Source organism: Sorex araneus, chromosome 1 (assembly GCF_027595985.1).
Source record: "Sorex araneus isolate mSorAra2 chromosome 1, mSorAra2.pri, whole genome shotgun sequence".
In the NCBI taxonomy this organism is placed as follows: Eukaryota; Metazoa; Chordata; class Mammalia; order Eulipotyphla; family Soricidae; genus Sorex; species Sorex araneus.
This window is the reverse complement of record NC_073302.1, coordinates 236807654-236826661: the sequence shown is the minus strand read 5'-3', so window position 1 is coordinate 236826661 and position 19008 is coordinate 236807654. Positions and strand designations below refer to the sequence as shown.

Genomic DNA, 19008 nt, shown 5'->3' with positions numbered 1-19008 from the left:
GATCCCTGGCATCTCATAAGGTACCCCAAGAACCACTGGGTGTAATTCCTGACTGCAGAGCCAGGAGTAACCCCTGAACATTGCTAGGTGTGGGCCACCCCCCAAAAAAATATAATAAGAGACACTCAAGTATCCTTTTTCACTCCATGAAGCTGAGTAACTGTCTTCATTCTAACAAAACACTAGAAGTAAAATATCCAGGTAATTTCTTCAGTGGTGAAACATGAGACCCAGTTGAAGGAGGAAGCAAGGGGATTGAGTTGAAATTGAATCGAAGCACACATATTGAATGTTGAAGTATCCCTCACAAGTCCTCTCCCCACTCAGCTTCTAGTATACAGTAGTTAGTTTTCACTACTGGAAGCTTCCCCATTAATCTGCAGTACAAGTTGCAACCAGTGCTTTTTGTCTATTTGCATATAGCTTCTAAACCACCATACTTTGGTTACACCTGTCCACTGACCATACCAGTGCTGCATACCAGTTCCTGGGCCAGCAGTTCTAACCAAGACAATAGACCAGTGGTACTCAACCTTTATACCTGGAGCCTAGCACTAGTTTATGGACTGGTGTTGAAGAACACTATAGACATACAAAAATTAGCAAACATCACAGGAAGCAAAAATAAAATAACCAAAAATCAAACTAATGGGAATAACTGAGAAGAAACAGACTTTTAAATGTAAATTTATGAGCAGAAGTCAAGATATATTATCGTGTATATCTGTGTATATATGCAGATGTAGATAGATCGATATCCCTGAGACTTTGGGTATGAATACAAGAAAGGTATGCCAAAAAATGGTTTTGTTTTTCTTCGCTTGGGGGAAGCCACACCCTGCAGGGGCTCGCTCCTGGCTCTTAGCTTAGGATCACTCCTGGTGAGCTCGGGGAACCATATAAGGTACAAGGATTGAACTTGGGTTGACCACATGCAAGGCAAATGCCCTACCCATTGTACTATCACTTCGGTCCAGAAAAGTATCTTTGTGAAGGCTGGAAAGTTAGTACAGGAGGTGAGCACTTCCTTGCATACAGCTGACACCAGTTTGATTCCCCCAAGTACCACCAGGGGTGATCCTGAGCACAGAGCCAAGACTAACCCCTGAGCACCACTGAGTATGGCTCCAACTCTGCCACCTCCCAAAACAGTATACTTTTAAAATGTAACTAGTTAAGGGAAAGCAGAAGTTTTAAAGAGCTCTTGCAGGGCTGGAGCGATAGCACAGCGGGTGGGGCGTTTGCCTTGCACACGGCCAACCCGGTTCAATCCCCAATCCCCGGCATCCCATATGGTCCCCCAGGCACTGCCAGGAGTAATTCCTGAGTGCAAAGCCAGGAGTAATCCCTGAGCATTGCTGGGTGTGACCAAAAAGCAAAGAAACAAAAGCAAAAATAAAGAGCTCTTGCATTAAACCACCAGCCTGGTTAGCCCAGAACTCTTCTGAGTTCTGCTTGGGAAGCCTCCGAAAAATAAAAGTAAAATGCAGAACTTACTCCTCTACTAAGTTCCTCCCCGCATGAGGAGTTTCTTCTTTAACATGGGCAGTTTTTCTATTCTACTTTCCAGTAACTTTTATACTTTGAAAAAAAAAAAAAAGTAGAATATATATCCCAAAGCTTTATGTATCTGTACATTTATTGGCAAGTAATCAAATACTTTCTCCCTTTTGTAGTGCAACTAAGAAACGGCAAGAAAAACAGAGTCCAAATTTTACTGCACCTGGTCAAGAATTTATGTCTAAATCTCAGTTTTATGAATTTAACCTAACATTGGAAAAATCTTCAAACAAATTATCCGTTTCAGAGAAACTGTTTTATGAAGTTCCTACTACAAGAAATGAAAAAAGAAGACAGTCAGTCACCACGGGCAAACTGATGAAAGTCTTTGTTCCACCTTTTAAAACTAAACCACATTTTCACAGAGCTGAACAGTGTGTTACCAAGAATATTGCTTTGGAGGAAAACAAACACAAACTGAAAAACACAGATGAACATGAAGCTGGTGACAATGAAATTAATATTGATGATAGCGCAATTCATTTCTTGAATAAAAAAAACTTCAGTCTAACAGCAAATGCAGCTTTCACAAAGCATGAGGAAGACCCCTTAGGTATGACGGTAAAATTAGTGTGACTTAATTTTACCTCTTATATAGAAATTTCCCTCAATAAGTAATGCATTGAGGATTCCTCCCTTTTGTGATAATTAATGCTTGCAAAACTTTTCTTAGTACTTTAGACTTTTATGTCCAAGGATATGGTCTAAATTATTCTGTTTGGTGGGGAGGGGTTGTTTTTCTTTGGTTTGGGGCCCATACCTAGCAATGCTCAGGGATTACTCCTAGTTCTTCTTGAAATTACTTCTGGCAGTGTTCAGGGGACCATGGGATGCTGGGGATTGAACACACGTCAGCCATGTTCAAGGAAATTACCCTACGTGCTGTACTTATATGCTTCAGCCTTTAATATTTTGATGATAGCTATGGTAGACTTTTTTTAGTTCAGAAAAAAAATTATTAGAAATATGATGTAGGGGTGCTATGATATATTTATCAGGGTATTTATTTCCTTCCAAAATTAAAATTAAAATAATTCATTGTTTAAGTTTTGCATCCCTGAAGATTTTTAGAATGAAATGACAGGTGATTTTAGGAACAATTGCAGTTTATCAAATTTTTTAAAAATTGATGAGCCAGCGGCTGGAACAATAGCACAGTGCTAGGGTATTAGCTCTTCACGCAGCCGACCAGTGTTCGATTCCTCCATCCCTCTCAGAGAGCCCAGCAAGCTATCGAGAGTATCACGCCCACACGGCAGAGCCTGGCAAACTACCCATGGCATATTGGATATGCCAAAAACAGTAACAGTGTCTCACAATAAGAGACGTTACTGGTGCCCGCTCGAGCAAATCGATGAGCAACGTGATGACAATGATGAGCCAGAGTGAAAATACAGTAGGTAGAGTACTTGCCTTCCTTGCACTTCCTGACATCCTATATGGTCCCCCAATCCCCACCAGAGGTGATCCCTGAGCACAAAGTCAGGAATCAACACTAAGAACTATTGTGTGTGACCCAAAACACAGCAACAAAAAAATTATTATAGTTAAGGTAATGTGTTTGCAATGGTGTCGACATTTATGGTCTTGGTGTACACAGTTACCTCATCTCTCCCAAAGTGCACAAGATCCCACCAACACTGCCAGCTCATATGCCCCGTGTCACAGCCTATCCACCTAATTTTATAGCCATTCATTGCTCACAATCTTTTGGCTAAGATCAAGTGTACTTATTCATTTAAATTTTATAATCATCTTTAAATTTTGCTGACTATTCTTTAATAGATTCAATTACAAGTCTTCAAAAAGCCAGAGATATGCAGGATATGCGAATAAAAGAGAAACAAAGACAAAGTATTTTTCCACAGCCAGGCAGTCTGTATCTTGCAAAAGCATCCACTGTGCCTAGAATCTCGCTGAAAATTGCAGTAGGAGGTCGAGTTCCTTCTGCACATTCCCACAAAGAGGTATGCTTTTATTTATAATGCTAATAGCTTTTATGTCAGAATGAAATTTTATTGTTTAGTTTGAAAAAATGAACAAATTAATGCAGTGATGTATGAATGAAATGATGCATCCTAATGAGCCCACAGTGGTGCCTTTAGCTCCTCTTCTGCTGCCTTATTCTTCTAGAGTAATTTGTGCTTCAAAATTGCCATTTCTCTTCCCTGTTCAAAATAGTCATTATATTACTATAAATGCTCCCAACTAGCTATTAGAGTAAAGTAGTCTTAATGAATTTAATGTGTGAACAACTCAGCTCTGAGCCTAACAGCTACTTCTATTTTTTTTTAAACTGTCTTATTAAGCTGCTACTACTCTAGTTACAACTTTAGACAGTGGAAAGGTAGAAATAATGATAGTCTGGGGACCACAAGCCGACTGTGTTCAGGGCTTACTTCTGGCTCTGTCGCTCAGGAATCACCACTGGCAGGATGCCAGGTAATTGAACCCAGGTCAGCCACATGCAAAGCAAGTACTGCCTCTCCAGCTCCAGAAATAATACTGATAATAGTATTTATTACTTTTTTATGTCTAGGCTATCTTTTAAACAGTGTACATCATTTAGTCTTCAGAAGTACCTTAATTTGTTCACCATTAATTTGTCCATCATTTTAGAAATGAGAGTATTGAAGTGCAGAGTTTATTATAAATGCCTAGAAGTTACTTAACTAGAGAGTGGAAAAACAACAATTTCGAAGCAAGGAGTGTAAGTCCAAAGTCAAGTCTGAAAAAGGTACAGCAGACTCTTGAGTGTCTGGATCATTTGTTAAATTTTTAGCTACTATTAAGTTAAAACATTTATAGTGGTGGATTGGAGATGTAGTACGGTGGATAAGGTGCTTGCATTGCATGCAGCCAGATTTGGTATATCTGTCACCATATATGGCCCCCCACCCCCACGCCACATCAGGAGTGATTCCTGAGTACATAGCCATGACTAAGCCCTGAGCATAGCCAGGTGTGGCCCAAAAACAACAAAACAAAAATCTAACATCTATAGTGAATATTTTAATATTTAAATAAAATGGTAATTTCAGTTTGAGCTTGTTAAAATTATTTCTATTCTTTGAAACATGTTCTTTTTTTGTTTGTTTTGTCACTCATCAAATTTTTCGAATTTCTTTTATGCAGCTATATATGTTTGGCATTTCTAAACATTGCCTAAAAATTAACATCAAAAATGCAGAGTCTTTTCAGTTTCACATTCAGGATTATTTTGGCAAGAAAGATTTATGGGCTGAAAAGGGAATACAGTTGGCTGATGGTGGATACCTCATACCTTCCAATGATGGAAAGGCCGGAAAAGAAGAATTTTATAGGTATCCAATTTTAAAAATTGTTAACGTATACTTCATCATCTCTCTTCTCACAGATCCTCTTGTATAATCTCCTTTTTGTTTTTGTTTTTGGGTGTTTTTTGGGGGGCGTCACATCTGGCGATGCTCAGGGGTTACTCCTGGTTCTGCACTTAGGAATTAACTCCTAGCAGTGCTCAGGGGACCATATGGGATGCTGGGAATCAAACCCAGGTTGGCCCCGTGCAGGGCAAACGCCCTACCTGCTGAGCTATCCCTGTAGCCCGATCTCTTAAAATGATGTCTGGAAATTAAATTTGTATGCATTGGATACATTTAAGTACATGAATCAATTGTAGTTTGTATTAGGATTAATGAATTGGTTTTCGTTAAATTGGGAGTATTTTTCTTCTGCATTAACAAAATAAAACTTTATTTGGAGTTGGCCCTTGCCAGATATACATACGTATTTAATTTTTCATTGTGTGTTTTAATAAATACAAATGTTTAAAATTAAACACATGCAAATCAGTAATAACTAGTAAATGCTAAATAATGCCTTTCAGCTTCAACAATTTTGAGGGCTGGGGATATGAGTTGCATGTGTGAGGCCCTGAGATTTTGAAGTCCAGTACTGAGAAGGGAAAAAAACCCTTTTAAGATTAAATTTTGGGGCTAGAGAGTGAGCCTGCAGTTCAGTGTGAGTGAGTACCCAAAGATGTGGTGCTGCTCAGGCCCTGCAGAGTAGGGGGTTAACCAGGCCCCCAACACAGTGCTGGGGGAGTTGCTGGCCTCCAGGCCTGTACCCAGCAGTGCTGGGGAGAATATGGTATCAGGGTCGGCTACATACAAAGCATGTACCCAAACCCCTGTGCCCAAGCTTGCTCACTCACTCTCTGTCTCTCTCTCTCTCTCTGGCTCTAGAAAATTTCTAAAACTCTTTAATAAGAAAAATAAATTTATTTTAAGCTAAGTATATTCCTAAAAGGAAAGAGGGAGAGCAAGAGAGAGAAGAAAATTATCTGCCAAAGAGGCAGGCTTGATGGGGAGGGGGGTGGGAAAGTGGGGACATTAGTGGTGGGAAATGTACATTGGTGAAGGAACAGCAGTTGGAACATTGTATGACTAAAACCCAATTATCAACAACTTTGTAACTGTATCTCATGGTGATTCAGTAAAAATTAGTTAATTAAGGATATTCATTTTCCAGTAAGTTTTAATTTATTGTATTGAGTTTATTGAAATAGTTGTGCTGAATAATATGTTCAGTGGAATTTTTATTAGTGCATTTTGATATATGTCAAATCATTTTTCAAAAATTATGTATTGAGAATCTCACGCAGCAGAGCCTGGCAAGCTACTGGTGGCATATTCAGTATGCCAAAAACAGTAACAATACTGGGCCTCATTTCCCTGAACCTGAATGCGACAGGGACGAATGAGACATTACTGGCACCCACTTGAGCAAATTGATAAGCAACGGGACAACAGTGATGTATTGATTATATATTAACTTATAAGCTTATTGAATGATTTTTTTAATCACTGTGAGATACAGTTACAAAGCTTTCATGTTTGAGTTTCAGTCATATAATGATTTAACACCCATCCCTCCACCAGCGTACATTTTCCACCACCAATGTCCCCAGTATCCCACACCCCCATCCCAACCCTCCCCCTGCCTCTATGGCAGACAATTTCCCCCTTACTCTCTCTCTACTTTTGAGCATTGCAGTTTGCATTATAGATACTGAGAGGCTATCACATTTGGTCCTTTATCTACTTTCAACACACATCTCTCATCTCAAATGATCCCTCCAACCATCATTGACTTAGTGATCCCTTCTCTATCCCAGCTGCCTTCTTCCCCAGCCCATGAGACAGGCTTCCAACTATGGAGCACACAGCTGGCCCTTGTGTCTATTGTCCTTAGGTGTCAGTCTCATGTTATGTTATTTTATATTCCACAAATGAGTGCAGTAATTCTTTTGTCTCTTTCTGACTCATTTCACTTAGCATGATACTCTCCATGTCCATCCACTTATAAGCAAATTTCATGACTTCATCTTTCCTAACAGCTGCATAGTACTCCATTTTGTGGATGTACCAAAGTTTCTTTAACCAGTTGTCTGTTCTCCGGCACTTGGGTGAATAATCTTATATACTGTAATTTTTTGAATTAATAATAGTAGTGGTAAAAATTGGTCATGGTTATTTAAATCATTTTAATTTTCTGTGTTTTGTTTTTTCTTCTCATTTCCTAACTAAATTGATCCAGGGCTCTGTGTGATACGCCAGGTGTAGACCCAAAGCTGATTTCAAGGTTGTGGGTCTATAATCACTACAAATGGATAATATGGAAACTGGCAGCTATGGAATTTGCCTTTCCTGAGGAGTTTGCTAATAGATGCCTAAGCCCTGAAAGGGTGCTTCTTCAACTGAAATACAGGCAAGTTTGAGATGTCACATTATGTAGTCACATAGAGCAGCAGCTTGACACAGATTGCTATGGCTCCCAGGTCATAGAGGTACATAATCAAAGCAGTTGCCATCCATCCCCACTTAAGAGAAACCACACGTAGATCACTTATGTCCTTCTTACCTTGCCCTCACCCCCTTAATCTCTTAGATTATGTGAGAAGATTGTGGATTTCTAATTTGATTCACTATTTGGAGATAGCTAATTCTTTGCCTGTTTTAATAATTTACATCTTAACAATGTAAAACAGTGTATTGCAGGTTACAAAATTTTAAGTTCCCTTCTTAGTATTTCTTCAAGATTTTATTTTTATTCTCATTCAGTGTCTTTTTCTACAGTAAAATTGTAGACTTAAAATTCCTAAAATGTTTATTTTTATTATAGATATGATATGGAAATTGATAGGAACAGAAGATCAGCTATAAAAAAGATAATGGAAAAGGATGACACAGCTGCAAAAACACTTATACTCTGTGTTTCTGGAATAACTTCTTCAGGTACAAATATACCTGAAGCATCTACCAGTAAAAACAACAGTGTGGATACCAAAACAGTGACCCTTATTGAGCTTACAGATGGCTGGTATGCTATTAAAGCACAGTTAGATCCTCCCCTCTTAGCTCTCTTAAAGAATGGTAAATTGACTGTGGGTCAGAAGATCATTATTCACGGAGCAGAACTGGTAGGCTCTCCTGATGCTTGTACACCTCTTGAAGCCCCAGAATCTCTGATGTTAAAGGTAAATTAATTTATTGTATATTGTTGGTAAAAATCAGTCTTTGAGTGACTTAAGTTCTAGAGAGGGTTTACATTATTATTATTTTTTAATTTATGCCTGTTATGTTTGTTACATTTCTTGAAAATGTACTGATTGTTGTAGTGGCAAAGTTTTTAGATAGCTGAATTGTACTGAACATTTGGAAAAAACAGATAATTTATTTGAATAACAAAGAACAATAGTGAATTTGAGCTTTTGTTTTTAGTACAGCATCTCATCCTAACATGCTTTGCCTGGTATTTCAGAGTTTGGTTTTTTTTTTTTCTTTTTTTTTGGCGGGGGGTCATACCCGGCAATTCTCAGGGGTTTCTCCTGGCTTTGCACTCAGGGATCAATTCTGGCAGTACTCAGAGGACCATATGGGATGCTGGGAATCGAACCTGGGTCGGCCGCATGCAAGGCAAACGCCCTACCCATTGTGCTATTGCTCCAGCCCCTCTCCCAGAGTTCTTCTGGGCTCTTCCTGATGTGACAGAAAGGTGGGCCTCTGTGCTTAGGATAGAAGAAGTCTGAGATCTTAACTACTTTTAACTTCAATATTTCTCCAATTAGAACTGTATTCATGCTCCTGCCTTCAGAATTACCTGTTGCCTCTAATTTCTGAGTATTTAACCTAAAATTATTATAACTATTATTTATTTTATTTAATTTTTTAGTTTTTTGCTTTTTGGGTCACACCTGGTGGTGCACTCAGGAATTACTCCTGGTGGTGATCAGAGGACCATATGGGATGCTGGGAATAGAACCCAGATCAGCCGCATGCAAGGCAATGCGCTACCTGCTGCTATCGCTCCAGCCCCTATATAATAATTTTAACTGACTTAGTACAAGTTTTCTAATTGAGTTATCTTGAGCATGTGATTTTGAGTAATTCACCTTATATTTCAGTTTTGTCATCTGTAAAATGAGTCATAGGACTCTTTTAAAGGTTAAATATTGGGGCTGGAGTGATAGTAGAGTTTTGGATAGGGTGTTTGCCTTGCATGTGGCTGACCCAGGTTCTATTCCCAGCATCTCATATGGTCCCCCGAGCACCGCCAGGAGTTAATTCCTGAGTGCAAATGCAGGAGTGATCCAAAAAGAAAAATAAAAATGTTAAATTATTCTATTTCAATTGAAGGCCTCTTCTATTAATTTTCTATATAACATGGACTTATAATATTTTGAGATACTTTCTTTTGAGGGTATTCTCATTTTTCCGCTTTTTTACTTATTTACTTTCTCAGCTTCATGGAACTTTAAAAGTTATTTATTTATTTATTTATTTATTTATTTGCTTTTTGGGTCACACCCAGCGATGCCAGGGGTCACTCCTGGCTCTGCATTCAGGAATTATTCCTGGCGGTGTTCAGGGGACCATATGAGATGCTAGGAATCGAACCCGGGTCAGCCGTGTGCAAGGCAAACGTCCTACCCGCTGTGCTATCGCTCCAGCTCCTAAAAGTGAATATTTTTAAATCATCCCTAAAAGAATAAAACGTGTTACTACATCTGAAGTAGAATTGATTATTTAAATCAATTTGTTTGTTGATTCATCTAGATTTCTGCTAACAGTACTCGGCCTGCTCGTTGGTATGCCAAACTTGGATTCTCTCCTGATCCTAGACCTTTTCCTCTCCCTCTCTCATCACTTTTCAGTGATGGAGGAAATGTTGGTTGTGTTGATGTAATTATTCAAAGAGTATATCCTTTACAGGTATGATACATTTTTAAAACTTATTAAGTTTTTCTTTGGGCATAATGTGAATGAGTCCTCACTACCGTGTATTTTTTTCTGAAACATTATAGTGGATGGAGAAGACATCTTCTGGATTATACATATTTCGCAACGAAAGACAAGAAGAAAAGGAAGCAGCAAAATATGCAGAGGCCCAACAAAAGAAGTTAGAAGCTTTATTCACTAAAATTCAAGCAGAGTTTGAAGAGCGCGAAGGTAAAATGGAGAGAGAGAGAGAGAGAGAGAGAGAGAGAGAGAGAGAGAGAGAGAGAGAGAGAGAGAGAGAGTGTGTTTTAATGAGAAGAAAGTTTTAGAGGCTTTGTATTTAGCTTTTGAAATTGGGTGAATTGCCTATTTTGAGTAATAGAATTTTTTTTTAAACGTAGGAATACTGCTATTCAGCCATTGATTAAGCTAATTGAATTTGGCATGAACTCCACATTAGTTTTTTTTTTTTTTGCCAGAATGCTAATTTTTTTTTAATTGAATCACCGTGAAATACAGTTACAAAGCTCCCCTGTTTGTGTTTCAGTCATACAATGATTGGACACCCAACCCTCCACCAGTGCACATCTTCCAGTACCATTGTCCCAGTATACCCCACCCACCCATCCCTCCCCCTGCCTCTGTGGCAGACAGTCTCCCCTATACTCTCTTTTGTATTGCTTGTTAGAATAACATAAGATGTCACACGGCAGCGAGACCAGCTCTGTGCTCGTGGAATTCTAAAATTCTAGATAACTAGAGTGTGGAGAGAGTACTAGATTTTTGTCTAAGCTGTTTTTTCTTCTAATTTTTTAAAAATAAGGGCAGGAGAGAGAGTACAGCAGGTAAGGTGCTTGCCTTGCACACCACTGATCCAGGTTCGATCCCTGACATCCCATATGGTCCCCTCAGCACCACCAGGAGTTGAGTGCAGAGCCACAAGTAACCCCTGAGCATTGCCAGGTGTCACCAAAAAAAGAAACAAAAATACATAGGTATACAAATAAACAATGTACTGAAGCCATTTCTTTATTCACCTCACTGAGCTTTCAAATCATTAAAAATTGTAGTAGGCAATAAAACATTATATATTCTTAACACTTTTCAACAGTTTTAAGTATACCTTCTTAAGCTTCCATACTCAGTTGTGTTAGTGTCCTTTTTTGGTTTAGGGAAAGAATCCTAAACACAAGAGCTATGAAATTATTTTTCCTTAAGTTGTTTGTCATCCTACTTCCTCACAGGTCTTATCTACATTGTGTTACTTTGTGTTTTCATCATTGTAATTTTTTTTTCTGTTATTCTATCAGGGCTAAAACTTATTTTCCCTATGGCATCAGTTTAATAATAAATGTTGTGTTTTATGCTTAAAGGATATTAAGTTACCTTTTCTGTTTTGTTTTGGGGGGCCACACCGGATAGTTCTCAGAGCTTCATTCCTGACAGGATCGGGGGACATATGGGGTCTCAGGGGTTCAATCCGAATCAACTATGTGAAAGGCAAATGCCCTACCTGCTATACTATCACTCTGGCCCCTGAAATTTTCTTTTTAATCAACCACCACTTTTCTTGCTGGTAATTTTAGGTTCTGCATTTTTTCTTATTTTCTGTTACCTGATTTTATGATCTATATAAATATGCAGAAAAATTGGACTCTCCATGTTTCATTTGTTTAAAATTATCACTCATTCATTCTGTTGTCATAAAATCCTTAATTCACAAATTAGTCTATTTAAGTAAACCATTTTAGTGTTTTAAGCCATGACTACTTTAGTTTCAAACTCATAGAAAACTTGCCGCAAATAAGTATTTTTTTAATCTCCATTATTTGTATTTTTTTGTTTGGTTCTCTCATTTTGAGTACTTTTAATTTGTGGCTTAGCTCATTGGTTATGCTTTTTTCTTAGAAAATGCAAGAAAGCGATGCATCCCATCACATGCACTAACACGACAGCAAATCCATGCTCTACAAGATGGTGCTGAGCTATATGAAGCAGTGAAGAATGCCCCAGATCCAGGTGACCTTGAGGTGAGAAAGGAATGGTCACTAAATCTGCACCATTATTATTCAGTATAGTATGGAAATTCCTTTCCATAACTATTAAGCAAGAAAAAGATATTTAGGGTATCCAGATAGGAGAATTCAAATTCTCTCGACATGTGGTGTGATACTTTACTTAGGAAGTCCTAACAACTCACTAATAAAGCTGCTAGAAACAGTTGATTTGTATAGTAAAGTGGCAGGATACAAAATCAACACGCAAAAGAGGCACTTCATATTCTTTATTCACTATGGTGGGAAACTATAGATGCTCTTGTGAACAAATCATTATGATGAAATTCTATGTATCACAAAGATATCTGCCTTTCTCAGTGACCTGACAAATCAATGTGACATATTTCTGATTTTATACAGCTTGAGGATAGGAGGACTAAATAGTTCCATATATCAAGTAAATACAGTTTAAAATATAGTCAAGGCCATAGAGACAGTACAGGGGCTGAGATGCTTCTGAGCTTCAGTAGCCCTGGAGCTCTGCTGGTTTTGGTGCAAAACAAACAACAAAAAAATGCAGGTAAAGTTTTGTTTTTGTCTTGGGATGGGAGTCAGAGGGTTTTGTTTTGGGGCCAACCCAGCAGTATCAGGTGTCACTCCTGGCAGATTCAGAGGACTGCTCGGGGTGCCAGGAATTGAACTTGTGTCGGCCACGTGCCAGGCAAATGCCCTTCCTGCTGTACTGTCACTCCAGCCCCAGTTCTTTTTATTTTTAAGGTTAAAATATGTATCTTCAAACCACTACCTCTATTTCCAGGTATTCAGTGCTTTTTCAAACTCTACTTTCTTTCATGATCCTCCACTTAATGTCTACTTAAGGTGGAAAATTTCAGAAATACAGTGTTAGAATTAACACTCGGTGGATTCATGACTCTACCATTTATTCAAATTGAGTCTAAGCTATAAAAATGGCATAAAACATCACATTTTAGAATTACACTGGATATTATATACAGAAGTATTGGATACTGGATTTTTTTAAATTTATGTTTAACGAACATTGTCTACATAAATTCCATATAAATGTTACTATTAGGGGCTGGAGCGATAGCACAGCGGGTAGGGTGTTTGCCTTGCACGCGGCCGACCCAGGTTCAATTCCCAGCATTCCATATGGTCCCCCGAGCACTGCCAGGAGTAATTCCTGAGTTCAAAGCCAGGAGTAACCCCTGTGCATAGCCAGGTGTGACCCAAAAACCAAGAAAAAGTTGCTATTATGAGAACATTTTCTGTGTTTCTGTGTTTCATATATTAAGGTAAGCAGTCTTCTAAATTTGTAGACATGTGAGTGTATAATGCAAATTCTTGGGTTCATTTTCTAAATAAGAGAAAGGAAATTTGGGGAAAACTATTGTTTATTGGTTTCATTACCTTAATTTCATTACCTTAATTTAGACTGAACTTTCTCAAATAGTGTGATTATAAAATAAATAAACAATACTCCATTAAGAATGTGAGCAGTGCTGTTCTGAACAGAATTCCTTCATATTCCCAAATGGTACAACTCAGATTCTCCCTGCAAGAAGTCTGTGCATATACTTGTTGAAGTTTTGAAGTAGAAATTTTGTAGTCTGTGTATATACTTGTTTCAAATCTGTAAGTTAAAATTATTGTTTTCCTAAAAAAAAAAAAGATTTGCCTCTATTATTACATTTGTTAAAGCGTACACTTTTTTCATGAAGATTATTTCATCTCTAAAATTTAACAAACTGGGCGTACTGGAGCCCAGATATTATATACAGAATATATATATTCTGTACAATATATACAGAATAGTACAGTGGGTAGGGTGATTGCCTTGCATGCAGCCGACCCAGGTTCAATTTCCATATGGTCCCCTGAGCACCGTCAGAAGTAATTCCTGAGTGCAAAGCCAGGAGTAACCCCTGTACGTCGCCGGGTGTGACCCAAAAAGTAAAGCAAAAATAAATAAATAGCACTGTAGCACTGTCGTCCCATTATTCATCGATTTGCTCAAGCAGGCACCAGTAATGTCTCCATTGTGAGACTTGTTGTTACTGTTTTTGGCATATCAAATATGCCATGGGTAGCTTGCCAGACTCTGCCGTGCGGGCAGGATACTCTCGGTAGCTTGCCGGGCTCTCCGAGAGGGACGGAGAAATCGAACCCAGGTTGGCTGCATGCAAGGCAAACGCCCTACTCACTATGCTATTGCTCCAGCCCATAAATAAATAAACTAGAAAAATAAAAAATAAAATTTAACAAACTGTTAGTCTGGTTTCCATTCGTAGAATTTACTTATGAACAAGAGAGTAGAATGAGAGTTTGAGAACTGATTCCTGGATCCTGCTGCCATTGTGTGAGAAATCATATGTCCAGTGACTTGTTCAAGTTATTCAAGTGATCTGAACAAGTTATTCGTCTTTTAGAACTCATTCCCATCACTTAAAGTATCTTGTCATAAGAATTTATTTTCCCAGTTGCAACGTTGACTACTATGGGACTTCTGAAATCACATGCTGAAATTTTTTAATTTATGTTTAACATGAGCACTTTCCACATGAAAGACTTTTTCAAAGTACAGAGATTTCTTATTCTCCCTTTCCAATATGTAATTCAGTAGGCCTGAGTACATGCTTTGCATGCATGGGACTTGGGTTCCATCTGCAGCACTGCATATGTCTCCCTAGCATCTCCCGAGTGACCAACCCAGAGCATCTCCAGGAATAACCCTGGAGCACCTCCAGATGTTTCCAGAAGCAAAAGCAAGCCCCAAAAAAGGTCAAAGGCAGCGACAGTCTAGAATATTCTGTATCAGAATTTTATTTCTTTGTGTTTTCCTCATTTTTATTGGCTGAGATTTCCAAATACCATACCTCCTCCAGCCTTCTTCCCCCAACCACACACAAGAAGATCAGAGAGCAATTTGCTGAAATAATTGAGAGAAATGTAGGGGAGAAGATAAATGTTATAATACATCTTTTAACATATATCTAGTATACCAAAGAGTTAATAATAATCTGTCATAGGGGGAAGAATGAAAGTTTACAAGTAATCCCTCTCAATATGCCTCTGCAAGTTATTCTTTGTCAGTTTCACCATACATCACATGTCACTGTTACTGTCATCCCGTTGTTCATCGATTTGCTCAAGCAGGCACCAGTAAGGTCTCCATTGTGAAACTTGTTGTTACTGTTTGTTTTTGTTTGTTTGTTTGTTTGTTGGCATATCAAATACGCCACGGTAGCTTGCTGGACTCTCCAAGAGGGGAAGAGGAACCGAACCCCAGTCAGCTGCATGCAAGGCAAAAGCCCTACCCACTGTGCTATTGCTCCAGCCCATGTCACATGTAAATAATATGTATTTATAAGATTAGTGATAGGATTAGATAAAGTAATGGCATTTGCCAAAGATCCTTTTCTAAGATATATTGAGAATTTAAGTATTCGCCATTTATAATGTTGACATTGATTATTAAAGTATATATAAGTAAGGGGTACTTTTCACCCTGAGGAAATTGGTAACAAAGATTAATAAGCAGTTTAGTGCAACTGAAAATCTTTTTATGTGATACACGGAGTATGTTAATTCTAATTTTCATATTGTCATACCCCTAAAGTGAATTGAATTCTATTACAGGATTTATTTACAGTAGATTAAACACTTTGTTTTTGTTTTATTTTTATTTTGGTAATATCTAACAATATTTAATGTTCACAGGGTTATTTCACTGAAGAACAGTTAAAAGCTTTGAATAATCATAGACAGATACTGAATGACAAGAAGCAAGCACAGATCCAGTTAGAATTCAAAAAGGCTATGGAATCGACTGAACAAGAGGAACAAATTTTATCAAGAGATGTTAAAACTGTGTGGAAGTTGCGTATCATAAGCTATGAAAAAAAAGAAAAAGATTCTGGTGAGTATGTAAATTTTTTTATCATTTTAAGAAATTATTTTATGGGGCTGGAGCGATAGCACAGCAGGTAGGGTGTTTGCCTTGCACACGGCCGACCCGGGTTCAACTCCCAGCATCCCATATGATCTCCTGAGTACCACCAGGAGTAATTCTTGAGTGCAGAGCCAGGAGTAACCCCTGTGCATCGCCGGGTGTGACCCAAAAAGAAAAAAGAAAAGAAATTATTGTATTTGGGGTTGTAGTAATAGTATAGTGGGTAGGGCATTTTTCTTGTATGCAGCTGACCCGGATTCAATCCCCAGCATACTAGATGGTCTCCCGAGCACTGCCAGGAGTGATTCCTGAATATAGAACCAGGAGTAAGCCCTGAACATTGCCAGGAATGGCCCAAAAACAAAAGCAAACAAAAATTTCCTATTTTTTAATAAAATTATTTCAAATGCTCAATAAAGTGTAAATTTAGTATGTATCACAAGATAAAAAAAGGACTACTAGTGCCCACATAATGGTTACATATCCTGAGATCTTTTGTTATCAATTTTCATTTTTATTTATTTATTCATTTATTGCTTTTTGGGTCGCACCCAGCAATGCTCAGGGGTTACTCCTAGCTCTGCACTCAGGAATAACTCCTGGCGGTGCTCAGGGGACCATATGGGATGCTGGGAATCAAACTCAGGTCGGTTGCATGCAAGGCAAACGCCCTACCCGCTGTGCTATCACTCCAACCCCCATAGTTATCATTTTCAAACAAGCATTTTAAATTTTAATGATTATCAGTTTTTCCATTGTCTTTTTCTTCTTTTTCTAAATAGTTTTACTGAGTATCTGGCGTCCATCATCAGATTTATATTCCCTGTTAACAGAGGGAAAGCGATATAGAATCTATCAACTTATAACATCAAAATCTAAGAGTAAATCTGAAAGAACTAAAATGCAATTAACAGCAACGAAAAAGACTCAGTATCAACAACTGATGGTACAATTATTTTGTTATAATTTTTCATTTTTGACAAATACCTATTAGTTTATTAAAATATGGATTTCTTTCTGTAGACTTCAGATGAACTCCTCTTCCAAGTGTATCAGCCAAGGACATCTGTTCCCTTCAACAAATTATTGGATCCAGATTTTCAGCCACCTTGTTCTGAGGTGGACCTAATAGGATTTGTTGTTTCTGTCGTGAAAAAAATAGGTAATGCACTGTATATTTTTTATTGACTTATCACTGGTTTATAATATTATGGAATTTATCATCTTATGTTTGCAATGCTTATCCCAGAATTCCAGTACTACCCTAATACCACAAGACCCCTATGCTTATTTCTGTCTCCTCCCTCCCTCTCCTCCTCTTCCTTTTATAACTACCGTAGTTTTCTGGAAATCAGTTTTGGTTTTGCCAATTCATTTGCTTAAGTAATTCACAATGTTTTTAATTGAGTTATTTATTTATGTTGGTGTTTAATGCCATAGTTCTTCTTATATTTGGGATATTAACCACTTGCCAGATGTAAAGAAACATGTGAAATATTTTTTCTAAATTGCTAGATTGCCTTTGTATATTTATGATGATTTCTTTTGCTGTTAAGCCTTTTATTTCATGTGAGATCCCATTTGTTTACTCTTGGTTTTGGTTCACTTGTCATTGGAGTTAGGTCTTCAAGTACATTTTCTGATGTTGAAGTCCTAGAGTGTATCACCTAAATCTTCTTCTGTGTATTTTATGGCTCTGTTTCTAACTATTACATTCTGAATTTTTTCTTTTGTTTTGTTTGGGGGGGCCACACCTAGCTGTTTCTATGCTCAGGAATCACTCCTGGTGAGACTCCGGGACCATATGTGGTACCAGGGATAAAATCCTGGCTGGCTATGTGCAAGGCAAGCACCCTACTGTCACTTCTGCCCCATTTTGAGTTAATTTTTGTGTATGGTGTTAGTAGTGATCAAGTTTCGTTTTATTTTTTACATGTGGGTAAACAGCTTTCCCAGCACCATTTGTTGAAGAGGCTTTCTTTTTTTTTTTTTTTTTTTTTTTTTGCTTTTTGGGTCATACCTGGCAATGCACAGGGGTTACTCCTGGCTCTACACTCAGGAATCACTCCTGGCGGTGCTCAGGGGACCATATGGGATGCTGGGATTCGAACCCGGGTCGGTCGCGTTCGGGTCGGTCGCGTGCAAGGCAAACGCCTTACCCGCTGTGCTATCACTCCAGCCCCAAGAGGCTTTCTTTTCTCCATTTTGTATGTTTTTTTACTACTCTTGTCAGAGACTAGATAGCTGTATACATGTGAATTTATTTCTGAATATCCCATTTAATTCCTTTAGTCTCTGAGCCTCTTTTGTTTAACTACCACACTTTTATTTATTACCGCTTTGTAATAGTTTAGTTTTGTTTTAATTGAATCACTACGAATTACAGAGTTGCAAAGTTATTCATGATTGAGTTTCAGTAGTACAGTGTTCCAACACCAACCCCTTCACCAGTGTCTTACTTCCTTCCACCAGTGCCCCATTTTCCCTCTGCCACACCCCCAGTCTGCCTCTATATAGGGCAGGCACTATTTTCTTTTTTCCTCCCTCCTTCCCTCTTCCCCCTCTGCCTTTTGGGTGCTGTGGTTTACAATACTGCTACTGGTTGGCAATTATACATGGCACTTTACCTCCTTCATCACCTAATCCTGTCTGAACACTTCCCTCTGTCATTGTGATCCCTTCCCTGATCTCTGCTAGTGGCAAGCTTCCTACTAAGGACCAATATTCTGCTCCTCACTTCCATTGTCTTTGAGTATTAGTTATTCCCCTATTATGTTTCTTTATATCCCAAATATGAGCGAGATCATCCTGTCTGTCCCTCTCTCTCTGACTAACTTCACTCAGCACAATACTTTCCAAATCCATTCCTATGTTAGCAAATTGCATGACTTCATCTTTCCCTGGTATTCCATTGTGTATATATACCATAGCTGCTTTATCCACTCATCTGTTCTTGGGCACTTGGGTTGTTTCCAGATTTTGGCTATTCTGTGTTTTGGGGCCCTCCTGGGAGTGGAATTACTGGGTCATATGGAAGCTCAATTCTGAATTTTTTGAGAAATGTCCACATTGTCTTCCAAAAAGGGTGGACCAGCCAGTATGTTTTTCCTGCTTTCATTTTCTGATTTTGTTGATCTCTAGTATTTCTATTTTATTGATTTCCACTCAGTTTTTTATTTCCCTCCCTCATTGTATGTACTCCCTTTAATCGTGTTTTGTT

At 38.3% G+C, this 19008-nt stretch overlaps 1 protein-coding gene across 1 annotated transcript in view; it reads left to right on the top strand.

The window, feature by feature from the left end:
* The window catches only part of BRCA2 (BRCA2 DNA repair associated), a 70663-nt gene that overhangs the window by 43931 nt on the left and 7724 nt on the right, over positions 1–19008 (top strand). The window contains 11 exon segments of the mRNA XM_055141829.1: positions 1677–2113; positions 3346–3527; positions 4696–4883; positions 7138–7308; positions 7723–8077; positions 9657–9812; positions 9905–10049; positions 11727–11848; positions 15557–15755; positions 16571–16734; positions 16812–16950. Coding sequence (XP_054997804.1) covers positions 1677–2113; positions 3346–3527; positions 4696–4883; positions 7138–7308; positions 7723–8077; positions 9657–9812; positions 9905–10049; positions 11727–11848; positions 15557–15755; positions 16571–16734; positions 16812–16950 — 2258 coding nt within the window.